At 35.4% G+C, this 20,011-nt stretch overlaps 1 protein-coding gene across 3 annotated transcripts in view; it reads right to left on the bottom strand.

Annotated features, from left to right (window-relative positions):
* Positions 1-20,011, bottom strand: part of TRMT11 (tRNA methyltransferase 11 homolog) — a 60,362-nt gene that overhangs the window by 25,401 nt on the left and 14,950 nt on the right. For 2 of the 3 annotated variants that reach the window (XM_061131433.1, XM_061131435.1), the window contains 8 exons: positions 17,508-17,589; positions 17,312-17,404; positions 16,883-17,017; positions 16,002-16,158; positions 7,472-7,552; positions 4,727-4,891; positions 2,794-2,866; positions 2,524-2,655 (listed from right to left, as the gene is read on the bottom strand). In XM_061131433.1, the coding sequence (XP_060987416.1) occupies positions 2,524-2,655; positions 2,794-2,866; positions 4,727-4,891; positions 7,472-7,552; positions 16,002-16,158; positions 16,883-17,017; positions 17,312-17,404; positions 17,508-17,589 (918 nt within the window). The remainder of the gene's footprint in view (positions 1-2,523; positions 2,656-2,793; positions 2,867-4,726; positions 4,892-7,471; positions 7,553-16,001; positions 16,159-16,882; positions 17,018-17,311; positions 17,405-17,507; positions 17,590-20,011) is intronic. The other variant, XM_061131434.1, reaches the window with a different exon arrangement.

The raw sequence follows: 20,011 nt of genomic DNA on the forward strand, positions 1-20,011 counted from the left end.
ACCTCAAAGGGACTCCCATAGTTTCAAATCTAGGACGATTTGAGTAACAAAATCATGATAGAATTAAATTATAACCCAATGAATAATACTGGAATTTCTGAATCCATACCAATATAAATCAACAAATTAATGGGAAGGAAGGGGAAATTAATCCTTATAGAATGCCAACTTACAAATGCAGAAGGAATGATGGAATAGCAAACTCATCATTATGGTGGCTGTCAACAGTAAAACAAGATATTGGTGCATCCTGGGTTACCATCCCCTGGAACATACTAGTTGAAAAGAAAATGGTAAATCACCTTCTTTATCAGAGTTCTGATATTTCTTTATCAGAAATGATAAAGTTTCTCCACTTGACGGAACAACATGACCAGATGATTAAGATCTCCAGGAGGGGCCGCTTCTGTGTGACCCATAATGCAATGCACTACACGGTATCATTTTTGTGGTATTCCTCCCAAGAGCATTACCAGAGTCTGGTCAGGATGGACCTGGTTAAGCGTCAACCTTCAGAATATAAGCCATGTACTGTACAACTCTTAAGGACACAAAAGATAAGGAAAAGACTGAGGAAGTATTCCAGACTGGAGGAGAATGACATGATGGATCAACGCAGTACATTTTCCTGGAGAGGCTATAATCAGTAAAATCTGAAGGGGTCCAAGATCGGACAGAAGCACTATCAATGCTGTTTCCAGACTTTGGGGCTTGATGGTGATTTGACAAGAATGCTCTTGCTACTGAGAAATGCAATGAAATATGTAGGGGTGATGGGAAATCGTATCTGCAACTTCTCAAACAGTTCCAAGAAAGATTAATGACAGTGGGCATTAATGTAACATGTGAGAAAACAAGGGTAGAGGAGGTTATGTGAACAGTTGGAAAATGTAGATGAGGGGAGGAATTAGAGCTTTTTGTACTGTATTTGAAACTTTTCTATAAATTTTAAGTTTACTTCAAAATAAATTATTAAAAAATTCAGTCCTGAAACTTGAATTAAAACAAAAAGACAAGGAAGCTTGCTGCTGGAATTTAGCTTGTCTAAGGCAGAAGACCCTGATGCTGGGAGGGATTGGGGGCAGGAGGAGAAGGGGACGACAGAGGATGAGATGGCTGGATGGCATCACCAACTCAATGGACATGAATTTGAGTAAACCCCAGGAGTTGGTGATAGACAGGGAGGCCTGGTATGCTGTGATTCATGGGGTGGCAGAGTTGGACACGACTGAGTGACTGAACTGAACTGAAGGCAGAAACCACTTTTGCATAGAAATAAGCAAACATGCTCTTTTCTGAAAATATTAATAAAACCTCATCTATCACTTCACATACCAGGTACCCGAGATCTTGACAAGATGCTGAACACAGCACAAGGAATAATGAAACCAATGAACTAGTCAGCTTTTAACTTTAGACAAGTCATTTCACTCCTGAGAATTAACTTCTCACATTTCTAAAATTAAGAAACGATTAATTTCTTAACAGAACATAAGCCCAGTGTTAAGGGGTTCAAATATAAATGTGCACAGTCTTATTAGCCAATAAACAAAATGCAAGACTAAAGTTAGCGCATGTAGCTCCCAATGTGACATTTATAAAAAAACAAAAAAGCATAGCTTCCAACTGCTGAAAGACCATCTACCATTACAAAAACACAAACAAGATAAAACTGTTCTAAAATGCTCTTTGTATAATTATATGTAGGAAATATAGACATTAAAATAATTTTTAAGAAAGATTTCTATAGCAGATTGAATAGCCAAATCTTGAGCTTGATACTGCTTTTCAACTCTAAAGATTCTGTTTTGTTCAACACATCTTGTCTTTCATTGTTGGTGTACATAGCTCTGTTTGAAATTAGTAATTACTGAATAATAAAACCCAAACCACTAATCTTGAACATAATCAGGGCTTTAAATATATGCAAAGCTCTTATTTTGGTCTTAGTTTTTTAAGATGATCATAAAAGCCAACATATATTAAAGCTAACAGGCAGTAAATAGATTAATTACTCAGCTAAGTTGTTAAAAATTACCTAGGTTTGTGGCCTGGCAAAAGAGCTAATGAACAGCTGACACATAGACCCTGAACTAAGAGTGATAAACAACATGGGCAAACTTTTGCACTTACAGGTCAGACAGTAAATATTTTAGCCTTATGGACCACGTGTGCTTCTGACACATATTCTTTTTCATTGCCTTTTTCCCCTCTAACAGCCCTTGAAAAAGGTAAAAACCAGTCTTAACTCAACTGCCTTACAAAAACAGGCTAAAGATCATATCACGTGCACAGGCTGTAATCTGCCAACCCCTGATGTAAAATAAAAAGTCCAAAGCAATTCAATCAATAAGAGGAAGGGGCCTGTTTTATACAACGTGTTGGTAAATAAAGGCTATTGTACACATTAAACACAAAGATATTCACTCTGAATATGATTAGAGACAGGGAAAAAAAGCATGTTAGATATACAAACACCATAATAAAAACGAAATTAAAAGTAAAATTATTATTATTACATACTCTGGTGTGTATACTGGTAACCAATAGACCAGTCTTCCACCTAATACGAGGGTCTCTGCTGAGAAGTTTAACAGGTCAAAAAACATATCACTCAGATGATAACTCAAGGAAACAGGAACGTGGCTTTCTGGACTAGACAAAACAAAATTTCAGAATCAGTGAAAAACTTAAAAACCAGTGAAAAACTAACACTATTAAACGCAGTTAATTAAAAAGAAGCAATACGCTTCTTCCCAAGGTGGTAATATATCATATTTAATATTCACTTACCATTTTTCTATTCCCTTTGGTATTTCCTTCTGGGAACCTGTTCTTCTTGTAGATTCTCTAATACCATACGGAGCTAGAGAGAAAGCGCAGGGAACACGGACAGTCAAAGGTCACCCCATCACCACTGCCAAGCAGGTGGACACCACGTGCCTCCAGGTGTGACATCCAGGAAGGACACAGCCCCTGTGCACCATCCCAGCAGAGAACGCAACGAGAGGGACACTCTCGCTGACACTGAGAGGGCAGGCAGGCAGGTGGCTGTGTTCTTCAAAATGTCAACATCACGCAAGACAGAGGAAGGCTGTGGAAATGCTACAAATTAAAGGAGGCCCTAAAGATATGACTACTGAAAGCAATGCGTGACATTAGACTGGATACTGTACTTCAGGGAAAAACATGCTATAAAGGAGTATTACTGGGTAGACCAACAAAACTGAATGAGAAACTACAGGTTAAAGCACTGCACTGACTCACTGAAATTCATAACTACTCTGGCTATCTAGGGCTTCCCAGGCTCAGTCGCAAAGAATCTGCCTGCCAATGCAGGAGCACAGGTTCGATCTGTGGGTTGAGACGGTCCCCTAGAGGAGGAAATGGTGACCTGCGCCAGTTATTCTCGCTAGGATAATCCCGTGGACAGAGAAGCATGGCAGCCTGCAGTCCATGGGATTGCAAAGAGTTGGACAGGACTGAGCATGCATGCTCTCTGGCTATCTGAGAGCCTACCCCTATTCTTAGGAAATACACACTGGAGTGTAGGAAGGTAAGGGGCCAAGATGGACACAACTTACTCTCAACTGATCAGGAACAAAACTACATATTTTTATAAATACATATAGAGTGACAGCAAGTAATACCGTAGGTTATAAATAAAAAGCCACCCAATTTCCGTAAGTATATTCATAGTGACTTTACAACGTGCCCAACTCTTTGAGAACTCATGGACTGTATGTAGTCCATGGAATTTTCCAGGCCAGAATACTGGAGGGGATAGATTTTCCCTTCTCCAGGGGATCTTCCCAACCCAGGGATCAAACCCAGGTCTCCTACATTGTGGGCAGATTCTTTACCAGCTGAGCCACAAGGGAAGCCCAAGAATACTGGAGTGGGTAGCCTATCCCTTCTCCAGTGGATCTTCCCAGCCCCAGAAATCAAACCAGGGTCTCCCGCATTGCAGGCGGATTCTTTACCAACTGAGCTATCATTGTAATGCCTTGGTAATTTTCCTTTTGGTGGATCTAAAACCACCTAAGTTACCAAAGAACTGAAGAGGTCTGAGATGGAAGGGGTGAGATACAGCTTGCCACTATGTACAGATTTACAGTCAGAGACTACAGAAAAGGCAGATCTATTCTTAGACAGGATGCCTGACAAGCCCAAGAACTCAGAAGGCAAGAGAAAACAAGTTCCTATGCACATTCCTGAAGCTCAGTGGGTTCACAATCCCAGTCGCTCACACAACTCCAGATTTCTCATAACTCTAGGAAGAAGATGCCAGTTACAATGGGCATAACAACAACAACAAACACAAAAAGTCAGACACAGAAAATCTGAGATACCTGAAACTTTCTTCTCCAAAATCTGATCCCATAATTGCAAATGATATATTGGCTCTAGTTGGTATAGTAACAACCAACTACAGTTAAACATAAAACAAATATAAAAACAAATTTATGTCTTAAAAATAAGCTGAAGAGAAAAAAGGGGTGACAAGTTAATATACATAGTTTAGAAAAACAAAACCATGTAGCTAAATTGGTGTCCTGCCCCACATTTATAATTTTTTCCTTCTCATGATGTGAAGAAGTCAGGAGTGGGGGGAATGCTAGTACAAGTTGGCTCTTTTCTGTTGTACTTATACATTTTGTACATTAAATGTAAAAGACCTTAGGAACCCAATGCTACTCTTACTTTGGTATAAAAACATACTTACGATCAGTGATGATTGCATCAAAATATGTGCCCTTCCTCCACGAAGGTTTAGATGCATCTGAAACCAGGACATCAAGGTAATACTTCTCTAAACCATACTGACGAAGATTTGCCCTAATGTTTTCATCCGGTCCTCTCCATTTCTGGTTTTTCCTACTAGCCTTTCCTAAAGGGAAAGAAAAAGGAAAACAGAACTAACAAACAACATTCTTAACTCTTGTCACTTAGCTAAAAGCAATGCTTAGCTCATCCGAACCTACATTAACTCAAACAGAACCTGCTTTTGTTTAAAATTTTAAATTTATAAAAATGAACAATTATTTTTATTTTAACTTATTATAAAAAATATTCTGAACAGCAAATTGTAGTGTTGTCTAATTATCCTTTCATGTAAAATGGTCTTAAAACACTCACTCAATAATTAATGCATTCAAAGCACACTAATAAAGATACAGGGCTGGTTTGGCAGAAACCAACACAATACTGTAACGCAACTATCCTTCAATTAAAAATACATAAATGAAAAAAATAGATATAGGGCTGAATAGAACATGGTCCTTTTCCTCTAGCAATGAAGAAATACTGATGAACCAGGTAAATGGAGCAGAAATGAAGAGAGTTAACTTCGGAAATGCAGTAGCAGTGACCATGGAGACAGGAAGTAAAAGGGAAACACGAGATATGAAAGGTTAAAGTGGGGGCTCAAGGGAAGTTCAAAAGTTTTAGTTTGGAGACATGAGGAGATGATGACATCATCAATTAAGATCTGAGGAAGCAAGAAGAAAAACAAGCCTAGGAAAAAAGATGAAATTCATTTAAAATACATCAATCTCGATATACCTTGAGGTACTGTAGAAGATTCAGAAAGAGATATTCAGCAGGGAGCTAGAGGCCAGAAATATATATACACACTGGGAGGTATCAGTAAATAAACTTAAGCTAAATGTATAAGAATGAATGATATTTTTTATTAATGTAAGTGGCAGTTATATGTTTGTTCTATAATTTCTCTATTTTTATAAGCTCCTCTGTATTACGATCTACTTCACAATAAAAACGAAACCTAAAAATTAAAAGATAAATGACATGACTCTGCACAGTATGTAATGTGATAGAAGGGGTCAACAAAGATGCCTGGTGAAAAGCAACATGTAAATAGACACTGAAGAAAACCGCAGGGCCTTCAGGAAACTGAGAAAGAAACAGACAAAGAAATCAAAGTACCACCCAGTGAAGTCACTGAAGGAAACCAAGGGAGGCATTATGAAGGTCAACACTGCCCAATACTGCAGACCTGAGCTTTCAGTAAGCATGGAAGCTGGAGAACAGGTAGAAGACAGTTAAGAGATGAAAAAGGGGAAAAAAAAAAAAAGATGAAAAAGAGGAAATAACAAGTAAATACTAGTCTTTTTAAGAAGCACTTTGGCAAACAAGAGGAAAACAAAGTAGTAGCTAGGAGGAGGGCCTCTACAGGGCTGATAGAAAAAGTTTTGCATTTTTAAAATAGAAGAAATTTGGAAGTATTTGAGAGTATAGTAAGAGATGAGAAGCACAGGACCAAGCAGACTGAGAGGTTATCACATAACTTTTAAACATAACTCATCAGAGTTATAAAAAGAAAATTTAAAATGAAGCACATAGGACAATATCCTTACAGCAAACATACTGTTTGTACTAAAAGCAAACAGGAATAATTCTTGGCACTCTGTCTATGCTAAAATACTACAAACAGAGACTATCTTTTTCTAGTTAGCCCATTTAGGTGAACTTTATAAAATGTTATTCATTCTCATTATAGTACTAAATTCCTTACAGTCAAGGTAGGAAAAAAGGCAGTTCATCAAATACAATATATCAAATTACCTCAAGAAAAGGAAGTCTAATAAATTCTCACCTATAGAGCAATTTACACTGGGTGAGAAAAATAAAAAGCATGTTTTACAGGCTGATTCTAGCTACAACGATGAAACAGTAACATAAATACAATTTCAAAATCAAAGAAACTTTACATTTTTGTTAGGTATAAAGAAATATTTTTAGATTGATTCAATTTCATACAATCACACTTCATTAGCATAGCTTCTAGATTTTAAAAGTGTTTTCCAAAATTGCCTCAAAAGCAAGCCAATGTTTATTTCACATTGCTCTCAGTCTAATGCAGAATCTTTAAAGTTACTGTCACCTTAACTGCTTTGAAGATGTTTTGGTCAATTATGAAATCAAAAACATATAGGGTACTCAAGGACTAGAGTACTTAATCAAGTATACACATAACAAATGACTGCTGAACAAAAGAATGGTGATAATTTTTAAATAGAAACTATGTTTTACTAAGGTGAATACACTAATTACAAAAGGCTTAGTTAGTCCCTCTCCTACTTTTTTCCCAGCCCTAAAGTTTTACAACCTTATTGATTGCCTACTTTTTAAAAATCTAAGACCAAAAATAGCTCTGAGAGAAGGGCTTTTTGTTATTCATCTTTAGTTCCCCTGGGAGGTCATTTTGCTCACTGGATAACTTCATGAAAAGCAGATACCCAATGAAACGTCTTACTGTTGTAAAAATAACTAAAACTATATTATATCACAACTCTATATTTTCTATATTTTAACATTAAAAACAGATGTATAACGCCATACATAATTATTTAAGTATTTTAAAGGCACATTTGGTACAAGAGCAAAGACTCATTTGCTCATTTGTTATAGAGGAAAGACTATAACACTGTCTAGAACCACTACTCACCCAAGCCATGAACAGTATTGTAGTCTATATCTGTCCCATATACGTATGCACCAAAATGAGCAGAAGCTATCAGAAGGCCACCTGAAAAAAATCACACAATTGTGATTTGTTAACCAGAAAGTCCCAGACTCTTATTTCTTCCTCTATTTAATCTGATCCAGATTCTTACAAACTAGCTATAGGCAGAGTACCCTGGAATGACCTTGGTTCTGGCCATATTTAATAGGCTTCAGGATGAAAAAAACTCCTAACCTGTGCTCATCACCCTGGTTAGAAAGCAAGAAATTAATATATGTCCTGGCATTACTACTTGAAAATTCCCAGCACTACTTTGGGAAAATTATTCATTTTTTTGGTGAAAATAAGGTGTTTAGACATTTTCCTTTTATTTTTGAGAAGTCTATGTAAAAGCATCTTGCTCCCTTCTTACAAATAAACATATAAGGCTGCTACACAAAGAGCTGGCAATAAGTAAGTTCTGACAATTGAGCTTAATTCTCACTGAAGTCAGAGTTTCAGATAAACTTAAAGAGGGCATAATTAATATATGAGATTAATTGTTACAAAAATTAAAATATGAGGACAAGTAACAGTTACTCCTATAATCAGTGAGGTAATTATCTCATTTTAAACTGTAAATACAAATTTCTGAATAACTATTATCAGACATAAACACAAATAGTTAACACAACAAATCTTTTTACCTAGTGCTATAAACAAAGAAAAAACAAATGTCCTAATCCAATCTGAGGGGACTAAGTAACTTGGTAGGTACGACCAGTTTATATGGAAAAAAATCCTAATAGAAATTAAAAATTAATGAAACCCTTAATGAAAAACAAAAGGTAATAATATTTTTAAATTGTTTAAGAACAAGAATTCACAAAGTTAATACCTGTTCTTTTCAGTGAACTTCACTTTTTAAATTACCCAAACTAAAAATGTTCTTAGTGGTTGGGTAAATCCTAATAGCTTTACTGCAGAAAGATCTGCCAGTCAACATGAAATCAGAAATATACAGAAACATATACTTAAGACGATGGATGAACTTGGATACGAGGAAATAACTAGGGCTCTTTCCATTCTATCCTTTTGAAATGCAATTAAAATTAAGATGGGTAGTGCCTCCAGAGGGTCAAGATCTATAAATCTTGTTTTAAGATTTATAGATAGATATAGATCTATGTATCTATAGAGATATAGATCTATATCTATCTATAAATCGTGTTCCTTCCATAGTCATTTAAAACATAGTTTGGTAACGTACTTAAAAATACTTTGCTCGATGAAAAATAACTGACTACTTCCTAGTGGAGCCATGAGTAAGAGAGATGGAAGCCTAACAGCACAGCAGAAATCAAAACCTAGGTTCCCCCATACGAACTACAAAAAGCATTTGTTTGAGGAGGTAAAGTAAGACCTCCTAATTCTTAGCCTATAAATGGAACAGTCAAAATTTAGGAAAGATACTGTATGTAATGACTTGAAATACTCATTAAAAAAAAAAAAACCACTTCATCCAAATTATGAGGCATTACTACAATTCTGCCAATTAAAGCAGATACTCACCTAGAAGAACTAGTTGTCAAGGGGAACAGAAAAGCTTTCCTGTGCTTCCTTAAACAGAACCTTATCCATTTGGTTAGAGTGAGCTTTGAGAAGACCCAATTTAGAGTACACTGCTGAAAGGAGATGAATAATCTGTTAGACTACATCTGTTAGTTAACTTTGTACTCTTTAAATTTTTTCAAGTTTTAAACAAAATCACTGTAAGTTAGCTTCTCTGGTCACTGGGTAATCATTGTTAATCATCTCATTTTATTTCAATTAAATTGAAGCATTTTTGCATTTAGTTATACCTCAGATGGAGTTTCCTTGGAAGCTTTTTGGTGGAAGGGGCAATAAAAAAGGAGGGGTGAAGTGTTGAGGGGGCAGATAATGCAATTCACCCAATTTCTCATTATGGTATCAAGTGTAAAAATACCACAGTGTGATCTAGACTAGTAAACCAGTGTTTTAATTTCTTATTACTTAAACAGTAACCAGTTTAAGGTTCGGGCAATATCTTATAGGCAAACAGACACATAACTGAACTTTATAAAATGGAGAAATTAATTTATGATTTTCACCCATAAAGATTTAAGTGGAAAGCTATACAAAATGTGAAAATCATAACTGGGATTTGGTTTTGCTGAAAGAAAAGGAGGAAAAATTGTGATACTACTTCACCTATGTTACCCTAAAAGAAGAAAACAAAATACAGAGAACTCTAATAAACTGGCAGCTTATGCAAAAGGATAATGCCAGAAAACAGAAATTCTACCAAAAATGGGACTACAGAGTGGTGAATCAAATGGGAAGCAGAAACTATTGAAAGACCTACAGAGATCCATTGTCTCTCTCCTAACTTCCTCTTCTCTTCACAGTCTCTTCCCAGAGCTAGGACAGTGGTTATCTCAACACCCTTGTCTCACACCTATCATTCTGCAAAGATAAAATTTTACAATTTTACTCTTTTTTATACCTATGGGCCACCTGAAGGCAGAAGAAGCCAAGGAATACACAACCAGTCTCCTGGGTATATTCTCCACTAAAGGAGTTGATTCATTTGAGAAAGGAGAAAGGGAAAGGAATCTGAGCTATGGCTGCAGAGCTATGTCACTGCCCCTGCAGACACTGGCAGACACTTATGCCAATTATTTTCATTATAAACAAGGAAACAGAAGTTTACAATTTTAACCCTCAATTACTTTTTTTGCTGCCATAATTTGCAAATTATGAATATCTTGGAAATCAGTCAAAGAAGGAACTAGGAAATGAACTCATAGCCAAATTGTTCATTGTAACAATTCAATATTGGCTATATCTAACATCTTTCACCAAAAAGGATCTCAGTGCTTAACAAAATAATTAAAAAATGATAAACTGTACAGTTCACTGTCTACCATGCATCACACAATTTCCTAAGAAGTTCATATACATATATTACCTCATTTACCCTCACAATATATTACTTACTATAATTTTACAAATGATGAAATTGAGGCCCAGACCAGTTAAGAATTTTACTCAAAGTCACATAGTAACTGGTAAGAGTAAGGACTTAAAACTCACTCTCTCTGCTGTTATGGTGGTCTATAATCAGATAACCTCCTCTAGGATCAGCAGCAACTGAAGTAAATATCTATTAGGTTGCTACTTAGATACACAAAAGTAAAAATTTGTTATTAAACAAATTAGATTAAGTAAGGGTACACACTCAGTTAAGAGTTATATACCATTCACAAGTCTTATAACACCTCACAGGTCAGCCTGTGACATAGGTATTCAACTGATGCATCCTCATCACTCCTTTAGTGATGTTCATATTAGAATAGCAGTACTTTCTAATTACTGAGAGCTGATCCAGGATATGTATCTTCTCCCTTGGAAAAATGGAGATACAAAACTTTAAAAAAAAAAACAAAACCCTTACTACAATGAGAATCTACATATTTGCTGAAACAGAAATGAACAGTGTGTTTCTGCAACTTATAATGTTATGCTAGACAAGACAGCAGACTGTCTAAAAGAAAAAGGGAAAGGTATTTAGGTAGGAAAAGATTATATCTCTCCTTTCAACTTCCCAGAAGTTCTCTAACCTAGTCTATAACCTTGAAAATATCCCAAATCATAAGTAGTCTATGGGGAAAGCATTTAGGAAACTAATAAATATCAATTTTCTATCTTTAAAACAGAAAAGGGATTGCACACACTTAAATTTAAAAACAAACAAACAAAAACTAAAAAGGAAAAAGGACAAAAATAGCCAATAGTGTGTGAAAAACTATGACCATGGAGGAAAGCACTGGGCTGCTTATTTCTCCAATCCTTCAGAAGGTACTACCCATCAAAGAGAGAAAAGGCCCAGGAAAGAGGACAAACTGCTTAAAAATTCTTGCCTGTTCACAATTACTAGCCATTATCAGTTTTAAAGGTGGAGCCAGTGGTAAAAAAAAAAAAATGCACTTGCCAATGCAGGAGATGTGAGTTTGACCCCTGGGTGGGGAAGATTCCCTGGAGAAGGAAATGGCAACCCACTCCAGTATTCTTGCCTGGAAAATTCCATGGACAGAGGAGCCTGGTGGGCTACAGACCATGGGGTTGCAAACAGTAGGACTAACTGAGCACCAGTTTTAAAACAAAAGCACTAAAAGCTAAAGTCTTAAAGCTACACTTAAACAAAAAACACAAATTATGAAATGTATTTTATCAATGTCTTTACAAAGATCCTCCTGCAATTTTTCATTAACTGTCCCACATAGTGCAATTAATTCTCCATTAACTGTCCTTATGTTGTCATTGTTCAGTTGCCAAATCATGTTCGACTCTTCGAGACCCCACAGACTGCAGCACACCAGGCTTCCCTATCCCCTGTCCCTCACCATTTCCCAGAGTTTGCGCAAGTTCATGTCCATTGAATCGGTGATGCCATCCAACCATCTTATCCTCTGTAACTGTCCTGTACAAACACTCAAATGACCAAGATATGTCCCTCACTCTAAAGACCTGCCCTAAAGCAAATAAGGGACAGTAGTCAACATCTTGACTGCTATGGAAGTTAGCATTTCATAATATGCCCAGCCTCATCCATGTCAAGGAAAGAAAATTTTACCCATACTAGTAACTATTTTTAAACTTTATGATAGTGCCTATGTGTGTGCACACGCATATTAAACACGTACATGTATGTATCTCATTAAAAAAAAAAAATCACTCCCCAGAAAAAGGTTTTAGAAATCCAAGAACAAGATAATTAATAGAGGGTTAGCATTTGGAAAAAGACAAATTAGATTTATTCCTCACAGCAAACAAGAAAATAAATTCCAAATGCATCAGAAATCTAAAAGGAAAAAAATCAAACTACTGAAGAAACCATAGCTGAATTCCTCTATAACTTGGATGTAGGGAAAGCTATTGCCTGGTTTAAAAAAAATTTTTTTTAAAAAGACAGTTATATGCAAAGTCAAAAGAAAAATGGCAAGCTGAGATAAAATATTTTATATATTTATATACTTAAAACAGGAAAAAAAAAGAGGGGGACTAAAATACAAAGTATTTTTAAAAATAAGGGGGGAGACCACAATATCTACAGAACAATAGGGAAATGACTTTAAGAAAATTCAAAAAAAGTTTCACAGCTAGTCCTTAAAATAGAAAGTTATTAGACTTCACTCATAATAAGAAAAATATAAATTAAGATTACACTGAGATAACATTTTCACCCAATGGACTGGCAAATTTCAAAAGCCTGATAATACACTCTGATGGTGAGGCTGTAGGGGAACAGGGACTCCTATACATTGCTGGCAAGCAAGCAAAATGCCATAATGGAGAGTAACGTCGCCACATTTAACAAAATTACACACACATATACTCTTCAACCTGATTTCCTAATTCTAGGAATTTACCCTAGAGCTATATTTCCAACACTATAAAAGTATATATATATAAAGATTATTCATTGTAAGCATTATTTATAACTGTGAATGTGGGAAACTACCTATATCCAAGCTTAGGAGATTGTCTGAATAAATTACAGTATGTAAGAATCTGCCTGCAACGCAGGAGACTGAGTTCAATCCCTAGGTTGGGAAGATCCCCTGGAGAAGGGAACGGCTACCCAGTATTCTGGGCTGGAGAATTCCATAGACTGTATAGTCCATGGGGTCACAAAGAGTTAGGCACAACTAAGCGACTTTCATTTCATTTCAAATCCATGGAGTACGCTATAAAATACATGAAAACAATCTCTATGAACTAAAGGAAGTGATTTCTAGGAAATACTGTTAAGTGAAAAAAGAAACCTATAAAGTTAGAGTAGAATTTGTAGTATATGTGAGAACTCACAAGTTCTAAACTATGCATATATGTTTAGTTATGTATACATACAGTATGTATGCATGAATATGTGTATTTGCATATGCACTTATATATATTATATATATATGTATGTATATATATACACACATGCATTTCCAAGTTGTCTGCTGAAAGGGTGTAGAAGCAAAAATACCTAGTACCTAGATCTTGGTTTCTAATACCATTCCCCACTAAAAGAAATAAGAATTTCAAAGAGAAATGACTGATCCCAGGGTCTGGGGAGGTAGGAAATGAGCCAGAAAGAAGAAGGAGGTGCTTAAAAAAAAAAAAGACTACAGGAACATATCACAAAGACAGATCCAATATGAAAGGGCTCGCACATGGCAAATCTGGGACAATTTGAGCAATAAAATAGTTAAGAAAAAAATGAATTAAAGACCACTTGGGAAAAGGAAGGGAAATCCACTAATTCTTATTAACAATAGATAAATGAATACAAAGAAAAAGAAAGAGCTTTTGCTTATAATAAGACAGGTATCCACTGGAGGTAGTGCTGAAGACAGAAAATCATCCCTTTGTAGCCAAAGTCAAGACTGGTGTGGGCGAGAACTGTCAATCAGCGCTAAACGTGACAACCAGAGGGGTGGGGGTGATTCAGATGTTTAGAATAGAACATTTACAAGATCTTGGTGTGTCTCCATACAGACTGCCTATTAACTGCAAGAAAAAAAAATAGTAAGAATTAGTGGACACAAAATTACTAATGCAGTGGTCGAGCCAGGAAAGTATGACCCCTTAATCTAACCATAAGGAAACATCAAATTACCCAAAATAAGGAATATTCTGGATAAAAAATAAAGAGAGGAGGGATAATATTCCAAGTTTCATAAAAGAAAAAGACTTCGGATATACTCCATACCAAGGGATCAAAGAAATGCTGACAACAAAATACAGTACCTGATGCTAGAATGAAAAAGAAAAAAAGATGGTATAAAGGACATTCATGAGTCAACCAACAAAAATGGAACACTAAATACCAACACTAAAGTGCCATATGAAAAGTATGTTTACTAACAGTGAAAACTATACTGTGATTATGTAAGAGAATATACTTATCATCAAGAAATATATATTAAAGTGTTTGAGAGGTAAAGGAGTATAATGGATGCAACTTACTTTCAAATGGTACAGAAAGAAAAATACTGTGTATATAAAACATAATGAGAAAGTAAGTGATAAAGCAAATAATGCCAAATTTTAACAGCAGTCCACTCTGGGTCAAGAATATGTAGGTTTTCTTTCTCTTGTTTTTATTCTTGTTAACATTTCCCTAAGTTTGGTATTATTTCCTGTCAAGTTCAAAGAGTTGGGGAGGCACTTAGGATGATCAGGATAGGAAAGAAAGGAATGGGTAATGTGTTGAGGGTAGGATATAGACAGACAACGGAGGAGTGGAGCAGAGATGCACCAAGACTGATCTAACAACTCAGGAAATTATTCCATCACTCAGAAACCTCTTGACCGTGATTCTATTTGCTCCTCATGTGCTGTATTCCTCACGTTAGTTTATGGTACAGTAGCTGGCTGGCAGACCCTAATGCTGAGACAGGCAGTGCTATGACAGAAAGGGCACTGAGCTCTGGGGTCAGTCTGCTTGAGTTTGAAACCCATGAGATTTATACAACGCACAACTTTGGGCAAGTCATTTACTCTCTCTCTCTGTGCCATAATCTCAGGAAGGTTTTGTAGAGTATCTCAATTTCAGCAGCTGTAAAGAGTTAAACTAGAGAGTAACCTTAGAGTTCTCAGCTAGTACCTGACATGCTTCCTATTCAACAAATGGGAGCTCCTGCATCATCACTGCTTACAGTTTCTGGTGAGTTTCTGACAGGGAAAGACCACTACAGTGAGAAAGTCCAAACGCACACAATTTATTCCCACAGAATCTGAACAGAGTGAATTTAGTCAGGTGAACCTAATTGTGAGTACTCCATAAACATAGGCAAGATGGAAGAAAAATGGGTTGAAGCAGGAAAATGTCCTCAGACTCAGCTGAAATATCCTTGGACTTCCACACAAAGTTAACTACAAGGACACCCAATCAAGTGCGGACAAAACCCAGGTCATGGCCTCAGCAGTCACGCTCTAGGCCATTGATACTCAGTCACTTTTCTTATTTTCAAACTCCACATGTGAACCTCCACAAGCCAAAGATAAGGCACATTAACCACTTTTTATATAAGTATATGATTGCCAATTTTAAAAGATGAATATTTTTTAAAATCATGTCACTCAAGTCTTTCTTCCTCAAGTTTTCCTGATTTTTTAATCAAGTATAATAAGAAATATCCTATATAAAGAAACTATAAAGCTTTACAACATTTCTATAATGAATGGTATGCTCCCCTTAGTGGTTTACTTAGGGGGAAAAACTCCACAAAATTCTAAAAAATTTAATAAAAATAAAAACAGTGCCCACAGAATTCTTTCAGTATTATCTTTAGAAGTAGCAAAAATGTCAAATACTAGCTATTATACAAATATGTGGTTGTCTCTTAGTGATAAATAAAAAATTATTGTAATCTTTTAGCAAAAATAATACTATGCTCTTGGCTAATATAAACAAGTAACATCGCTACATTAGTTAAAAACAATTAAATAAAAATACCTGTTCCAACAAATGGGTCAAATACAATATCATTTTTTTTCACTTTTCCATGGTTGGCCATGATGAATGATAAACCAGCATCCATGCTTGTATTTCCAATAAAGTGTCTCTTTTTGACACTGTATGACTCAATAAGCTCTCTCTGCCCATCTGCAATCTAGATCAGAGATATTTTTCAATAAGTATAAATCTACAAAATAGATTTAAAATAATTATTCAAATTAAACCCACAGTATCTTGATGACAATAACTTCTTTCCACTTAATCACTGCTTCATGTAAAAATGTGACTGAGGCAGTTACGGACATACACTTTTTATTTCTTAGTGTGTTCCCATTTACTTCTGCTTTTCAAAGTAAATTTGAATTGAATTTGAATGCAATTATTCCAGGAGCTGGTAGGGAGCTCTAGCCACCTCTGTTATTCTCCTAAATAGCAATATCGCGTAGCATAAACCACAGATTCCATTTGCCCACTCAGTGACTTAGGGAAGTGAGCAGAACTGTTCTGCAGTAATTTCATTTAAGAATGGAAACTTCAATCACAGAGCTCCACAAATGAGCAGCCTGCTGTCACAGCACTCTGCCTTTTCTCTGCTTTTATTTAAAAGTAGTTCACGCTTTCCGACAAGTTTTGGGTTAAGGTTTCCAGGTACGTAACCTCCTACCTAGGCCCCACATCTTATAATAATCCTCTTGCATTTCATCAGAATCTCTGGAAAAAACAAAACACACAACCACATATTTTCCACTGATTTTAATTCACACAGTAGTTCTGACTCTTCAGCTCCTTTCAAGTTTTACATATAAAGAGTCCAATTCAAAGGACTAACATTTAAGTTTTAAAGAAAAATAAAACAGGTAAAAAGAACACTTGCTTACCCATCTACCAAAATAAATATTATGTGGTTTTTCAGGGATGTGGTTTGGGTCCAAACCATAATCCTCCAAAATAGAAAATACATGTTGTGCCTTCTTTAAATTTACTTTCCCTTCAAATGGCAGAAATTCAAGCGCCTAAAAAATAAAAGTAACTCTAAATAATATAAATATCTAAAAGGAAAAATAGTGCTTATATAATAATTCCTATCTTGTAAGTCTGGTATCAGCATTAAATAAGACAAAACATGAAAAGTGCTTAGCATATAATGTGGTACAAAAGCACTTAGTAGACATTGGGGATTCTTACACATCAACGGTGGCTATTTTACATTAATCTCATAGGTCCTTTTAGCTTTGCTTTTGGGTGTGTGCTCAGTCATGTCCAGCTCTTTGCGACCACAGGTTTTGGTTTTTGCTAAATTCACTTACATCTATCCGTTTGACTTTTTCTTCTTGTGTCAATGTTTTATTAAATGTGTGAATCTTTATTTTATATGTAGAACCTGAATGCAGAAATGGAACCTAAAATAAGAGCAGATAAATTATTTAAGTTTTGTACATAGTACACATGTAGATAGTACAGTATCTACAGATATGCTTATATAAAACCACATTTGCTACGTACCATCTTCTCTACAGGGTAGTTTTTAAGAGAACTGTACAGCTCCTCTGGACACTTTCCATGACCCCACAGTTCAAATATAGACCTAGGAAATAAAGGATTGGCACTAATTTCAGTAAAAAAAATTAGTTCATACAGTAATATGTTAACAATTATTTCATTGGTTCTTCATGCTCACTCCACCAAAACAATTACTGCCTATGTTTCTAAGCTATTAAATGAGAAATACGTATCCTGAAAACAAATATAGCTTAAGTCTACATTACAAACACAAGTTGAACTTTATACAGAAGAAGAATTTATAAGTCAAGATCTTTTTTGAAGTCTTCATCATTATCATTTCATTTTTTAAAAAAACTAGGACACAAATGATGCCATAAAAATCACTTCTTTTAATGAAACAGTTACAAAGTGCAAGAAATTCAATCTTTCCCAATGTCTTCTACATAAAAGGAAAAATGACTGGATAAAACTGTTACCATTGATATTGAGCCATATTTGATAACACTTAGTAACTGTTACTTTTAAATACGAAATTCTTACTATGAAAAAAATCTCAAGCTTATATTTATTTTAAGGAATAAAAAAAATTAAGCAAAATTTTATTGCAATCAACAAAACCATTTTTAGAATCAGTTGTAATGAAACTTGATCTATATATTACAGTTTTGTGCATCTAAAATCAACTACTTTATGATTAGAAAAAATGCTGCTCTCAGGACTGCAAATATTATCCTTTGAAAATGAATTCCTCCTTTCCCTTGTACTGAATTTATAGAAATAGGGCCTCTACATTTACACTGCTCTTACTTAGCTAAGTTAGAGCTAACACTCAATATAACTCAAAGTACCAGGGACTGTTTTAAGGCCATTTAATATTAATTCAGGCATTCCTCATAGGAATCCTGAGGTAGCTGCCAGTATCATCATCCATTTAACCAGTGAGGAAACTGAGGCACAAAAAGATTACATGACTCTCTCAAGATATACAGCAATTTGTAAGGTAGGATTCAAACCCCAATCCATCTGACTCCAGAATCCATACACCACTTCTCTATGCAAAAAGACAAGAACTCCAGGCCATTCAGGAAAGGCACAGACAATGCCACAATTCATAATTATCCCTAATGAACTATTATACAGTAACAATAAAGGAACTAATGCCTGGAGTGATAACCCAGATTCAGTAAAAATAATACTCCATATCCTCTTTCAGAAAGAATTTATATAATGACAAATTTATATGTAAATGGAAAAATAAAAATATTCAATATATAACATCATAAGCTTCCATTATAACTGGCACACTGGAGTAACACCTTTTATGATTTAGATTTTCAGAGTAAACTGTTTCCATATATATGACTGCACTATTATGATTCCTATTTTAGAGATTAGAAAACTTACATGGATTGCTACATTTCCCATGGGTGCTATATAAATAAGCATGGGTGTCAACTTATTAATATCAGTATGATCAAAAATATTTCACTGATTATAGCAATAATAATGAAACCTTTCTGACAAATAATGCTTTAAGAAACTATCCTTCAAAGGAAGGAGGGTTAGAACTGGGAAATGTACACAGGCAGCACCAATCATTTCTGTAATGGTTTATTTTTTTTTTTAATTGTGGCAAATTACCCCAAAATGTTGAGATTTAACAAGGTAGGTACCTAGGTATTTGTTATATTTTTCACTCTGTAAAATGCTAAAAAAATGGTGCATGTTAAAAATAAGTCAAACAAAATCAACTTTCAATCCCTATTCTACCACAAAAAAATCTGAATTTGTTAGTTTTGAATACACACTTCTAATGTCCACTATTCAAGAATAATCAATGCTACAATTAGAATTGTGAATTTTATCCTCTGAAAATGAATTCCCCTTTATCTACTAATTATAGACAGAAGGCCTCCACAGTGATACTACTTTTACTTAGTTATCACTTAAGATATAACCTCAGCTATGCAAAATATACACAGACTAAAAAGCAAAATCAAGTGGGCCTTAAGAAGCATCACTATGATGAACAAAGCTAGTGGAGGTGAGAGAATTCCAGCTGAGCTATTTCAAATTCTAAAAGATAATGCTGTGAAGTGCTGCACTCAGCATGCCAACAAATCTGGAAAACTCAACACTGACCAAAGGACTGAAAAAGGTCAATTTTCATTTCAATCCCAAAGAAAGGCAACGCCAAAGAATGTTCAAAGTACTGCACAATTGCACTCATCTCACACGCTAGCAAAGTAATGCTCAAAATTCTCCAAGCTAGGCTTCAACAGTATGTGAACTGAGAACTTCCAGATGTTCAAGCTGGATTTAGAAAAGGCAGAGGAACCAAAGATCAAACTGCCAACATCCGCTGGAGCAACAAAATAGCAAGAGAATTCCAGAAAAACATCTACTTCTGCTTCATTGACTATGCTAAAGCCTTTGACTGTGTGGATCACAACTGTAGAAAATTCTTCAAGAGATAGGAATACCGGACCACCTTACCTGCCTCC

Source organism: Dama dama, chromosome 28, assembly GCF_033118175.1.
Source record: "Dama dama isolate Ldn47 chromosome 28, ASM3311817v1, whole genome shotgun sequence".
NCBI lineage: Eukaryota > Metazoa > Chordata > Mammalia > Artiodactyla > Cervidae > Dama > Dama dama.